Consider the following 14331-nt stretch of genomic DNA (forward strand, 5'->3'; position numbering starts at 1 on the left):
GTAACTACAGAAGCCTTCTTGCCACATAACAAGAGCAGGTGAGGGTTCGGTGGCAGTTGATGGTGTCACAGGCATGTGTTTTCACCCCTGGGGTAGCTGCCATGTGGGATGGCATGGCAGGCTGCTTGCAATCCCCCAGATAGGCTGCCAGCTCTGCCTTCATGGGGGAGCCTCATCCCTCTCTCTCCTTTCCCTTCCCCTCCTCGGTCGGGCTGGACAAGGAGGTCAGAACCTCCCACGCCCTAGTTGCTTGTTGGGTGGTTGGCAGGAACTGGAGGAGCTCGAGGCAGGGATCCCCTGTTGACACATAGTTGGGTCAGAAAACGTGACAGGTGCTGTCCTGGCATGGGCCAGCTACCTTACCTCCATGTGCCCTCCCTGATCAGAGCACCAGGTCCATGGTGCTCTGAAAGTCAAAGAACCAGTCAGTCACATGATGGCATGAGATTCTGAGAAAGGACTGGTCTAGTCCAGGCAGCTGGAAAATTGGGAATGATCAGGAACACTCGACTCACGCATCAGGCTTGTCAGGACAGGCTGCGGGCTGGTCTCACCGTGGCCATATTTGCCAGGTTTAGAAGGAGGGAGTAGCCTCTCTGAAACCCCTCTTCTTTAAAGAACAATGGACTCTCTCCCCTAAAGTGGGCCGGACAGTGGCCCTGGCCAGGATTAAGACAATTCTGGTGGCTATTTAGCATTTGACTTCCCTCAGAAACCCTGGGTGCCAACTAGGCTAAGGCACAATTCACGCTCTGCTTCCAACCCTCTGAACAAAGCAGGTTCCTGCCAGCGATGGGGCTGGGCTCTTGGAGTTTTGCTGTCCAGAATTGAAACACGCCTGTCCAAGGCTGCCCTCCTCAGGTTTCCTCTTTCCGACTGATTGATTGGCAAGTCTGGGTGAATTGATCATGTTCCATGGGCTTGTCTTCCTTCACATCCTCAAGCAATTTTTCTTGGTAAGAGAGGATCCCGGGAATGGATTGGTACTCAGGCTTCAGGCTTTTAAAATTATGTCCGTGCTATTCCGGGCTCTCAGAAGACTAAATCTATGTTAGTAATCAGGGCCCTGATTGTCAGTGTCCATCCAGGGTCCCGGGGGAGGTTTGCTGTCTAAGCCCTGGGCAGCACTGTGGCAGAAGGCAAAGCCCACCCACCATGCCAGGGAAGACCCCCAGGCTCTGACCTCCAGCCGCAAGTGTCTGACCTGTTCTGCCCCTCTGTGAGCATCTGGCACATAGATAAACGTCTGTCTGGATCAACTGTCATTCCTTTCTCTAATACATAATGCCCAGTATATCAAATTGTAGGTGCAGAAGGACCCAATTTATGAAGTTGTGTGTGTATGTATGTATATATATACATAATGCAATGATATACATTATAGTATACATATATATATGTTACACATATATCTAGAATGATCCTTCTAAAACATGGCATGCTCCTGCTCCAAACCTTCCCTGATTTCCCATTCATTTAGAAGAACTTCTTGCGTCTCTGCCTCAGCCTGCAGGCCTGCACGCTCAGGCCCCTGTGGCTCCTTGTATCTCCTTTCCCACCCTTCTTCCCTCACCCCACCTGCTCTACCTCAGACCTCCTTGCTGTTCCTCACACACTAGAGGTCCCTCCCACCTCAGTGCCTTTGCTATGCTCTCTGCCTGGGGCACTCTCCCAGGATCCTCTTGCCCACACTCATTTTGGTTCCTGCTCCAATGTCACCCGCTCAGAGAGCCTCCCCTCACAGCAGCCCTGGCCTGCACCTCTGTCTCTAGCACGATGACTATTCATCTCATGGTAGGATATAAACTCCCTGAGGGAATCCTAAAGGCTGGTCCCACCATATCCCCATGCCTAGCCCAGTGCCTGGCACATGGGAGCACTCAACACATACTCACTAATTTGATAAAGAAGCACTGACACGCAGCTTTACTAATACTAATACTAACATTAGCACAACCACCTGATAGGACAGCTGCAATCGGTATCTTCATTTTATACACAGAGGAACTGAAGCACAGAGAGGTGAAGTCATTTACCCAAGGTCACACAGCAATGTCAGACTTCAATGCCCAGTATCCATCCTAGAGTCTGTGCTTTTATCAACTACCCTGTGTTTCCTGTGTCGCGGACAGAACAAAGGTGTACACGATCAGGTTCCTTCATCCCAAACCAATCATACACAGGACAGGAAGCCACCGTATGACCCACTTTGTCATACAGCTTCTGAAGTGTGTGACTGTAAACGGTATAAATGCATTTTATAAAAAGGCACTGAGGAAGCCAGGGGAGGCAATAGGCCAAAATCATGTCTGTGAGCATCTCTAGTGGAATTTTTAGGTGACATATATTTACCTCACTATTCATGTAGGTATTTTCCAAGTTTTCTTCCTGAGCTAATATTCGCTTGATAAAATGAAAATGTTTGCTTTTGCAAAGAACGTTCTGAAGGGGCCACAGCTGGGAGTCCTGCCTGGGAGCCACTGGGGATGGGGCAGGGCCGGGCAGGGCCGGGCAGACACCCTAATGGAGGTCTTCTCCCTCTGACCATCCAGGACATCATTGAGGGGGGCAACCTGCGGATCCCACTGCAGGAACTGCACCAAATGATCCTGACTCCCATCAAGGCCTACAGCTCCCCGAGCACCACCCCAGACGCTCGCCACCGGGAGCCCCAGGCCCTGCACCCACCTTCACTGATGGGCCCCGAGAGCCAGAGCCCCGACTGCAAGGACAGCGCCGTGGCCCCTGGCACCACAGCCACCACCTCAGCCGGGGCCAGCGGCGGGCTCCAGCCACACCAGCTGAGCAGCTGTGACGGGGAGTCGGCTGTCGCCCCACTGCCGGAGGGTGACCTCCCTGGGCAGTTCACACGTGTCATGGGCAAAGGTAGGGCCTGATTTTGCCACCTCTCCCTTTTCTTCCCTCAACACCATTAACCAGAGCTACTTACCAGTCCCCGAGGGCTGACCCCTGGGTGCTGGATAAACTGCCAGAGTCGATGTCATTCGTCCATTGTACAGAGGAGGAAAGTGTGGATTTGAGAGTTTAAGGTATTTGGATCTGAACTCAGATCTCTCTGACCCCCCAGAGGCCTCTTCCTTAACCCTGTCTCCTTTCTCTCCCACGCCCTCAAACCAGGGCATGCTGGGCCCTCCTAGTCAAGGGCTCATTGGGCCTTGGACCCTCAGGCTAACGTCAGCTCTTAACCACTGCCCGTACAGGGTACCACAGCTATGCTGTGTGTATCTGTAGGGCTGGATAGAATTCACACGTGGTCCTTTCGGTAACAGCACCCTTTCTACCTGGGTTGCCCTGTACCTTCCCCGTGGTGCAGACCCTTAGGCACATATCCTGACAAGGTCGAGTGCTAGAATCATTTGTGTGTGATGGGTGTGTCACAGGAAATCTTGATTATCTTAAAATGCAGTGAATGTCTGTACTTTTCTTTTGGGAAAAGGAAACAATTTTTCTTCTTTATTGTTCAATATTTCAGACTATTTTAAAGAACCAGGTTTTTATCAAAAGAAATGGTCTTATGGTTGCAGTAAGAAACTCCCTGTGGTACACGTCCTAAAAAAGACTTAATCTCACAAAACTCTGGCTCAGAGAAGACGACTTGTGGCATCCCTTGAAGCTGAAATGCCAGTAGCTTGATGGCCAGCAGGGGCCATGGTCGCCTTCCCTCACCACCTTGCTCTTCCCCACCCCGAAGTGGGGACTTAGCTGTGTGGGATGAGACAGATGACCTCATGGGTGAAGACACACGTGGGGTGGTTACCTGAGTGCGCAGTACCTCACCCCACCTTCCCTGTGGCGAGACCCATGGTGAGATATGCCCTCAGGAGACCTGCCCTCCTCTGGCACAGCTTCTTTATAAAGTTCAAGTACTTTCAAATAAAGTAGAATATAAATTCATGCTCAACATAAAAATATCAAAACTAAACAAAATGATAGAAGGTGAAAAATAGCCTCCTCCCCCACTCCTAGCCCTGCCATCTTCCTCCCCAGAGGTGACCACTATAAACAGGTTTGGAATAGCCCTTCAGAAACTTTATAATCATATACAAGCACGAGCATCCTTTTTACACACGAACAGGTCTTGCTTACATGTTTTACTACAGCCTTTTTTTTTTTTTTACATTATACACTTTTACTATTTCTATCAATACAATAACACCACCTCATTCTTTTTTAAAGATTGCATACTACCCTACTGTATGTATAAACCATAATTTATTTAGCAGGGTCCCAATTAATGGACGTTGAGATGGTTCCAAAGGGTTTGTTATTACAGACAGTGCTGTCGTGAAAATCTGTGTGGCTTAAATGGGATTCTGTGACATACTGGTTATGCAGGATTAGGGAAGAGAAACACACCATGGTGCCCTGGGTTCAACACTGATCTACTGAGTGCAAGGCATTTTTTACTTCTAATTGACATATTTTGTGCAGCCCTCTCCATTGTGGCCTTCTAAACTTTCCCATCAAGATCAGAGCATCAGGACCTTTAGGGTGAGAGCAGAATGGCCATGACAAACCCAACGGAGTGCGAACACCACCTGCAGACTAACTCTGCTCTACTCTATTAGCACTTACCTGAGTGCGTAGGCGAACCTGGATATGTATAAATTCCCGTATCACTTTGAAAAAATAACCCTCCAGTGACTGAGTAGTAGGCTTCCTGCTCACGGTCACACCCCACATGCCTCACGTCCTAAAAGATGTGCCAGCTTGATTCTTCCAAATGAGGTGTACCGTTCATTCATAAAATCACGGAGACTGCTCTCTGAGAAGGTCGATGGTCTTTGATGCCTTTGAACTCCCTCTCAAAAGGAACCTCTTTCAAAGAGCTTGGGACACTGCTGCGTTCTTCCTCTTCCAGAGTGTCTGCCTCGCCTGAGTTGCAGAAGGCTTAATATAGAATGGTATGCCTGGAATTCAGCAAAGGGGCTTCTCGAGGGGAGGGCACTCGTGGTGACCGAGCCTGTGACTTCAGTGGAATGAGGAGCCTCCTGGCCTTTTTGGTAAACCTTACGTAAAGCCACAGGCACACATACCTCTCAAAATATTGGTCCTGAAAGGAAATCAGAGGCAGACCGAGAGAGTAGAATGGGTGTGCATTTTCTAATTCATCTTCCTTTTTTTTTTTAATTCACAGTGTGCACACAACTCTTGGTCTCCAGACCTGATGAGGAAAATATAAGTTCCTATTTACAGCTCATAGACAAGTGTCTAATTCATGAGGTGAGTAGTGACAAGTTTCACAAAGCTTAGTTCTCATTGCTTAGAAATGATTCTCAGAGTTTCTGTGATATGGTCATTTGGGTCTCCAACAACTTGGTTTTGAGGGGTAGACGTCATTGATAATAGCTCGGGCAGAACTCAGCTGTGGTGGCTTCAAACCTAAACACAGCTTATGTGTTAATTTGGTGCCCAAAGATTCTTCTAGACTGACCTCTGGTGTGAGGGTAAATGCCTGAGAGAAATTTCTAACTGTGGAAGAATCTCTGAGTGACCAAGCCAGGGGTGGTTAACACACAGTCCTGCCCTTAACATTTTCAGATCTTTAAAAAATTCTGTTTGGAGATAGTTTGCCTTTTGGCTCAAGGAAAATTGAGGGAGAGATGGAGAAAGAGTGCGCAGAAGAAACAATATGTGTTTGTGTGTATGCTGTGTGTGGTTTGGTGATCATCCTGCTGTCTTTTTATTTGTGACTTTTATAGGAATTGTATTTAGCCTCCTGTCCTTCTGAAGAAGGACTGAGACAGGCTGGACCTGTGCCTACTAGACTCTCAGACTAAGTACAGTCTTCACAACCAAACGAAGCAGGTCCTGGGCATGGCAGCTCAAAGGGACACGTGGGAACAGGCAGTTGTGCCTCAAATCCAGGACTACACTGGCTTCTTGTAGATGATGCCCCTCCAGAGTTACAGAGATAAGGTCTAGGCTTTAGAAAACTGAGGACTGCATAAACGTGGAGCATGGATGTCTTTTTGTGGCATTTTGACATGGGAATAAGATGGTAAGGGTATCCAAGTCTCCTCACCTTTGCCATGGTGGCAGCCAGACCCTGGGAGCCCAGTGGGCCCCAGTGATGGGAGATACCCAGTGCAGTGGTCTGGCCCCTCTCCCATCCTCCCAGCTGCCACACAGGCCCACCTGCTTTTGTGGTCACTTCTCTGGGCCCCCACCTCCGTGCTCTGACCCCACCCATCTCCTCAGGTTCAGGCGTACCGTCTCTCTCTCTCTGGGTTTCCACCCCAGCCACTCCTCTCCCATGCCCTAAACCCTCGTTTCTGTGATTTCCTCTCCCAGAAGCATGAATTCTTGTGTGTGCCATCCCCAACCCCCAGTTCACGCTTTTCTGTTTCCGGTTCTGACCCTGTACTTGTTTTGACCAGCAAACAGCAACAGAAAAAAGAGAAGGCAAGAACACAATGACGAATTTTAGAACACATTCATTCCATAGATATCTGTGAAGCACCTAGGTCCTGGCCCTGGCTAGACAGCTTATGGTGAGATGAAAGGAAAACAGGTCATCACGTACTTGGTGATAAAGCTTTTGATGAGGCCCTCCCACGTGCCCTGGAACCCAGATGAGGAGCAGCGGACATTTACCCAGAGCCTACAAGCATTTCCTCAGAGGCGCTGCCTCCAAGCTCGAACTGACAGGCAAGCAGAATCTCAGTGGCAAAGGCTCAGTTAGCAAGGAGGCAGAAGAGTAGGCAGAGAGAATGACATTTTGAGGGTGCTGTGTCTCGTTGGGAGGAGGACATTTGGGGTGGGTTTCGAGAAGGTCCAATAAAAAAAAAAAGGATGCCTTCTTTCTGAAAAAGCAAACAGGAACCTTGCTTCCTCTTCCATGCCCACTCTCAGCATTGAGCTTTCAAGATACTGGAGGACAAGTTCCCTTCCACCTCGCATCAAGTCTCCTGAGCCCATGAGACAAAATAACAAGCCCTTCGCTGCCTCTGCTGGGTTGTGCATAGCTTCTTAATTGGTCTACACTTGCGCTAAAACCGGGGCCTGATGCTTCTCCCTCTCCTGCCTCATGCGAGCCCTCCCAGGGCGTCCTGGCCCTCCTGTTTCTTTCTCCTTTTTCTCCCCAGCTGCGCAAGCGATTCAGGCAAAGACGGCACTGTGTGGACTCATCTGCCAGCAAGAGGCCCCGATTGCCATCGAGGGGCCTCTCGATAATGGGAGTCCTGGGCAGAAAGAGCTCATGCCTTGTCTGTTTGCCTGAGCGCGTGTCAGGTTGGAGGGGCCTGCACTCTGCTTTAGAAGGGAAAAGGTTGTCCAAGACTTATTATTTTAGATCGAGAAACGGGAAACACATCAGAATGATTTTCCACAGCTTCAGGTTCTTCTGTGTGTGCAGAACACATCCTCCCTGTGAGCCCCACGGAGGCACACTCAGCTTCCATCCTCGCTGAAGGTCAGCCTGGGCTCAAGGACAGGACTCCCTTTCACAGCCCGAATGTGCTGTTCTTTAACCAACTGGAAAAATGCTGACACTTCCACGGCACCTGCCTTCCTCCCCAGCGATGAAGGGATCAATTCCCTAGAGTAGTAAAACGAAGGACAGAAAAGTTCTGACTTTTGTACCTGAGACCAGTCACTTTGTGTCGTGGATTATAATCCCAGGCAGCTTGCCTCCTCAGCGTCTTGAGAAAGTTGTGGGAAGATGATTTCTTGTCCTCTTTATGAGGCTTTTAATCCAGCCACCAAAGCTATAGGACACATCTTCCTCCAGACAGACTTATTGGTCTGGGCCTGACAGGGACGGAAGACTCGGAAGTGGCTGACTGACTGTGTCTGGGCAATGTGTGGTGTGGAATCTTCCTTCCTCTCCAGCCCGTGAGGGAGCTGCTGCCCGCCCAGCCCAGAGCTGCCAGTGGAGGGGACTGAGTGAGGTATCAGCCATGCCAGCCGAAAGCAGAGGCGCACACGGGAACCAGCTCTCAGAAATCACTGTGAGCCAGCCATGATGTCGCTTCTCTCCGTGCCTCCCAGCTGCAGCTTCCAGGACGGAGAACAAGAGGCCACCACACTCCCTCAGCGTTGCTAAGGGGCTTGTTCGTGTCTGCCACCTGGAACTAAATAAGCCTGTTGCCCCGGTGTTGAGTGAATGAGCTGACCTCTCTGTGGGGGTATCACATTTCCATCTTTTTGGATGCTCTTTGCCACCATGGAGATGTCATGTGTGAACTGGTTTCCTTGGAAGCACTTTGAATGCACATCCATAAAATGAGCTATTTACTCCTTTGTCACTTGAAACTCCAGCCAGTTGTCCTTCGGACTGGCTCCAGTCCAGCTCAATATGGTAGTTTTGAGACCTTGAAGTCATATATTGGGGCTAAAGGTGATTGTTGAATACTCAACATGACTCACACTCAGATACCACCACCAAAGGGCTGGTCTGTGCAACTGGCAAAATCTAGTTAGAGTACCTGTGAGTGGCACGTATGGAGTCATTGCTAAGAGCCAGGCACGTTCTAAGTATTCTAAATGCTTTTTATGTGTCACCTCGTCTAATCCTTACAGCATCCCTTGGAGGGAGGAGTTAGTATCCTTAGTGTTTGGAAAGCACTGCCTCTCGGGTGGAGGAGCTCAGATAAGGGTGTGCAGGGATTCGGGCCCTGCCCACATGCATCCAAAGCCTTCCTCTCCCCCACTGGCCTCTCTCCTTCTCAAGTCCTCTGACCAGCAAGGCTGCATCTTGTGTCCTCACTTAGCATTTAGCTGAACAAGCCGGTCAAAAGCAAAATCTACCCATCCCTTAATTAGTCCTGCAGACATGCTCGCCTTTTACAATTTTCAGAGGCCCTCATGTGTAGTTACCCGCTCACTGAGCATCACCAACAGATGAGAGGGACCACGGAGGAGAACCATGTCCTCACCTTTTAGCCATGAGACCATCCCACGCTCACCTTAAAGGGAGGTCTGCACCTCTTTTTGTAATGGGGTGCTGGGTCCCTGGGTTGGTAACCCTCCTTGCTAAATATCCTTCATGGTGTCTGGCTAAGTTCACCCCGGAGGAAGGGCTTTGCAAGTTAACAACTTTTCTACAAACGGACTAACATCTTTTTGCTTTTGGTCACATAGCTCCCCTGTGTTTAGGTTCTTAGATTGTCATCAGGAGAAAATTAAGCTGTCGTGTTTTTTTCTCTCTGTTTAAGGAATCTGTTTCTTTTATGGGAAATAGTTATGTAGTCTGTTACTCTTAATAGTTTATTGCTACTTAAAGGATTTCATGCCTTGTTGACAAAACTGCTTGGGCGTGTTATCTCCATGCTAATCAGTCAAATCTGGTGGATTTCCCACAGCGTGTAGACCACAGTTCTAGATACTTGACAGGAGATTCCTATATTACATGTGTGATCTTCACCATCTAGAACCCACCCCGTCCAAGTTCTAGCCAAGGAACTTGCTACAAACACAAACCCCCTGGATTCCCCTTTAGATCTATTAAGTCAGGCTTTGGCTGTGCGGCAGGGTCCCAGGAATCTGCATTTTAACAGTCTCCTTGTGGGGGGGTGGAATCTAACAGATCATAAATTGGAGAGTCTCTGCCTTGGAGACTCATAGCCCCTGAAAGTCCTAACCTGGGCCATGGTGTACACAAAAGGAGGCATAATACAGATGACAGTGTGTTACAGGGCAGTAGGCAAAACATCTCCAAACACCAATTTTACTATAAAAGACTTGAGAAGTCATCAGATATACCCATTTTTCTTAACTTCAGACAAAGTTTAGGTTAGGATGGGTGCACTGGAGTTTTACAGGGCACAGGGCCCCTGAACTGGAGATTTTTCAGCTACGCCCTGAGACACAGAGTCTATATTCCATTTTCTGAAGCCTGGCAGACCACTCCAGGGTGTCCACACACCATCAAGAAGATTGATTTTTGGAGTGGTTTAGCATTTCCATTGACGATGAAAATGCAGAGAGCCTGCAAAAGCCAGAGTATTCCACAAACAATTTTGCAATTTATTCTTGCTTAGTATATAGAGTCCAGAGTGGAGTCAGGAAGAAAGGGAAGATGAGTATGGATCCACCAGAAATGCAACCAAAACCTAGGGTTATCCAAAGCTTAATGCATGTACCTTACCAGGCACCTCCAATGCCAAATAACTTGAATTTTCAGAACAGACAGCTCGCAACTGAAATGGACTCCTGTTTGGACCAGGTTGGAAACAGGTGAAAAAAAGGCAACTGCAAAGACGCCAGTGTTTCTTCCTATTAATTGCATGTTTCTCCCTCTAATACCAGGCTGCGTCACCTATTAAAAGGTCCTGTTTGTTTTTGCAGGCATTTACAGAGACGCAGAAAAAAAGATTGTTGTCATGGAAACAGCAGGTGCAGAAGCTTTTTCGGTCTTTCCCTCGGAAAACCCTTCTAGACATATCAGGATATCGACAGCAAAGAAAGTATGTTGGGATTTCATTTTTTGTAATGCACGGTGGTTCCCAGGTGCCTCATTGCCTGCCTGGGATCCTGGGGCAGCAGAAGGCAAAGCATCATTCCTTGTTCACCAGGATAACCTGTGGCAACGTTCAAATCACATTCCTTAAACGGGTGGGGTTGGGAAAAGGCTGTAATGAGAAAGAATTCCTCAAGGAAGAGCTGAATGTAATCTTTTGTAACTCAGTTTACATTGTCAAAAGGACGGCATTAGTCCAGACGGGCATCAAGGGGAGAGTGGGTATGATTTAATGAACGCCTGCAGAATACTTGGTGGTTTATCCCCAAAAGGGGGCTTTGAAAGGACAAAAATGAATTGTTCTGTCAGCACCTTAAGTGGTAGTATAATTTTTTTCTCCCTTCTAGCTGCAGACAAGCTAATTATAGTTGGTGGCAGGGTGAAGAGCCCAGTGCTGGTCTATTTTGGTCTGAGCTGCAATCTAAGAGTGGAGCAGTACCATTCTTGATTTTTCATAGTACTTCAGCTTCTCGGATGCAGTTAAAAATAAGCCTCAATGTACTTTAGAACCCATTACCTTAATCTGGCTTTAAATTGAGGAACCCACTTGCATGTTAGAGGTAAATTATAGTAACAATCTGGGAAAAGAGTTAAGAGGAGGGGTAGAGTTAAGCCTTGAACAATGACAGGGAATTTGGGGGAAATCAACATGCTATTTTACATTTTTTAACATGAGCAGATAAGAATTTTTTCCCTTGTACCTAAAAAGTTCTGAATTCATTTCTCAGTGCAGATATAGAAGCTCTGTCTGTGTTGTTAAAATTTGGAGCATTTATTTGCATAAGTGTGCCTGAAAAAATCATTGTTTTTATATTATCTAAGTGAGATAAGGCCAGTTAGAATTTGTGAAAAGTCTTTTGTTAAAGATTAATGTAAAAATTAAAGTGTTATCGCATTCCAGCATATACAACACAGTTATTTATTACACAAATATGGAGCACTTACTATGCTCCAAATGACGGCATCCAAGCACTTTAAAAATATGGATACATTTAATCCTTACAGCAACCATAGGAGGTAGAGGAGCCACTCGTAACCCCAATTTACAGGGAAGTTGGTAGGCAGTGGCATCCAGGATTTGGAACAGTCAGGCCGTCTCCAGAGTCAGGGCTCTTAACTGCTGCAGATGCCAGGCAGCTCTCCTGGTCTTTGGCTCATGTAGTGAAAAGATGGGCAGGTTAAGCAGCTCTCTTTATCACCAGCTCCCTGGCCCCAAGCCCTCTGCGGTTGGCCTCCCTGGTAGGTTATCTGTACCACCTTTGCACCTGAGGATTCCTAGGGCCCCAGGTGAAAGACCAGGCCTGCTCCTCAGCCCCATGCCCTGGGGCTGTACCCCTTCCCAGGCTCTCTCCTTTCTTGTAAAGGCAACAGCACTTCTCCCAAGTAGGAGGAGAAAGTTCCAGACCCCTCTTGTAACACTAGCTCCTTGGGAGACAAGTTCCAAGAGGAAGAAGGAATTTAGAGGTTGAAGATGAAGATAGAGCTTTTAAGCTTTTGCTGCTACTTCCAAACGTGTTGTCCCATGCCCTGCCTTGTCCTTGATTTGCATCTGAGTTCCCATTAACCTTGACCTCTCTCATGTGTTATTAACTAAAGCTTGTATTGGGCTAACCCAGCATTTGTCAGATTGGAGTCCAGATGGATCTCTTTTATTGATTAGATAAGGATGAATTCAATCATCGCTTGTAGATGTTCAATTGGAGTTTGCTACCTAAAGCTCTAGAAAATAATTTGTTCTGCTAAGTATTTCCTCTGGGATCTTTTTATGCTATTAATTTGCTTTGAAGACTTGTTTCTCCCATAATACTAAGGTAACTGCAACCCAGCCCCTACTTGAATCATCACAAATCCCAAATTAATTGGTTCTTATTCAGTCTTTTCACACATTTCAAGGTAATGAAATCAGTTGGTTCGATTTAGGAAGGCGGTGAAAGAGAGACAGAGATGGGCAGAGCAAGAGAATGAAAAATGAAACCTTGCTTTTGTCACTTTGTTCTCTCCCCAGAAAGAATGATTATTTCATTCAGCCTAGTGATCTTAAGTAACCTAAGTGTTCACGCTGGTGGCCAGCAGTGGCAACACTCAACAAGATGGGCTTTGTAATAACCAACTAAGGATGCCCCAGTAGGGTCTCATTGTCATTAGAAAGATGGTCTATCCAAATTCTCCTCCCCCCACCCACCCTATGATCCAGATGTCTGAGCGCTACCACTGCATACCACCCAGGTCATGGGTCCTAACTTTCGGCCTAGAGCCCTCATTTCTCTAGTGACTAAATGTCCCATAACAGAACCCTCTGCCCACATTATATTGCTTAAGAATATAGCCTTGCCTTCCTGGAAGCACAAATCATTTTAGCATCACTCATTGACTACTGTATTTTGCATATGAAATAGCTTTTTAAAAATCCAACCGAAAAGGAAAACGAGCAAGAAAAAACAAACCCATCTGCACTAAATAAGGAAAAGTCTTAGCAGAATATTGAATCATCTGCCAGGTGGCCAAAATTCTGACTCCAAAAGCCAAAGGCCTAGTGTTTGTAGTTGAAGAAAAAACAACTACTACTTCATCCTTGTCTCTCTACCTGTCAATCAGCTGTCCTTCCTCCGAAGAAGACCTCTTCGATCATGTGAAATTACTCCTACCCCTTCTGGCTCCAATTTCTTCTATCAAATCAAACATTTTAAACCTTACTAAAAGAAGAAAGAGGAGAAGAAAAGGGAGAAAGGATGAGATAAAAAGAGAAACCTAGAACCCATGAGTGTCCCCCTTTTCACCACATGTAGATGAGCCTCAGACTGAATCAAAAACCCTTCCCTGGGCCACAAAAGCCTGGAAGTGGAAATACACACACCCCGAAATCAGTTGCAGTCAGCTCATAGTGAAATTCTCTTCCCTGCCCTCTCTCTGCCTAGGAAATTTAGGTATTCTGGGGATAAGAGAAACATTTTCAGAGCTCAACTGTGCTGATGGCTTAGATGCCCCACTCCCTATGCACACACAACTCTCTCAGGAAATGATTGTTTTGCATGGGCCCCCACCCCCACCCCATCATCCTCAACTAGTTAAACTACGTCAGCCCTGTCTCCCGGAGTATCCTCACAGGTTTGATACAAACCCTCCCCTGTGTAGCTGGGAAAGCAAGTCTGTTCCATCTGGTGGCCATTGGAGGTAAAGCATTTCGACTTAAACATCAGTGAATGACTAAAGCTGACTCTTCTTGGAAAGAATGTGCTGGTTCCTGAAACCCTGCTGGCTGCTGTGTGCCCTCCCAGAACCTGAGGCATGTTAGAAAGGACAAGTTCCTCGGCGATGAGGTCATAGGACTCATGGGAGCACAGTGTCCGAGTGCAATGCCAGGGTCTCCTGCAACCTTCCTGCATGGACCCAGGGGAAACACGGAATCTCTGGGCCTTTCTGCCGGGAGGGCTGTGCAGTGGGGGAGCAGTCGGCGTCCGAAGTCCAGAGCACTTGCATTCTTAGGTCCATCTCCATTCCCACAGCCCTCACTCTATACCCCGGAGGTGGAGGCCCAGACATGGGGTCAGCTCTTCCATTTGGAGAAGCATCGTGGTGGCAGAGGCCCATTCATTCTTTCATTCATTCGACCTGCATTTACTGTGCCAGGTGATTCAGTCGTGGAGCATGCGGGATCATGAAAAGGACAGACACCATCCTTTTCCTCATGGAGCTTACATCCTGTGAGGCTCAGGCAACTTTCCCCAAGTCTGCCACACAGACAGACATCAGAAACAGACTGTGGTGATGGAAGGAGCACTGAGCTGGCTCTGCCGTCCTCTTGCTGTGTGGCCTCTTGACAGGCGTGTGAGTGCTCTGGGCCCTGTGAC

The 14331-nt window shown here is 47.7% G+C and overlaps 1 protein-coding gene across 2 annotated transcripts in view; it reads left to right on the top strand.

Annotated features, from left to right (window-relative positions):
* SAMD4A (sterile alpha motif domain containing 4A) overlaps positions 1 to 14331 on the top strand; it is a 214799-nt gene that overhangs the window by 180876 nt on the left and 19592 nt on the right. For both annotated transcript variants that reach the window (XM_081049869.1, XM_081049870.1), the window contains 3 exons: positions 2553 to 2886; positions 5159 to 5244; positions 10312 to 10430. In XM_081049869.1, the coding sequence (XP_080905995.1) occupies positions 2553 to 2886; positions 5159 to 5244; positions 10312 to 10430 (539 nt within the window). The remainder of the gene's footprint in view (positions 1 to 2552; positions 2887 to 5158; positions 5245 to 10311; positions 10431 to 14331) is intronic.

This window comes from Rhinolophus hipposideros (assembly GCF_964194185.1).
Source record: "Rhinolophus hipposideros genome assembly, chromosome: 5".
Lineage (NCBI taxonomy): Eukaryota > Metazoa > Chordata > Mammalia > Chiroptera > Rhinolophidae > Rhinolophus > Rhinolophus hipposideros.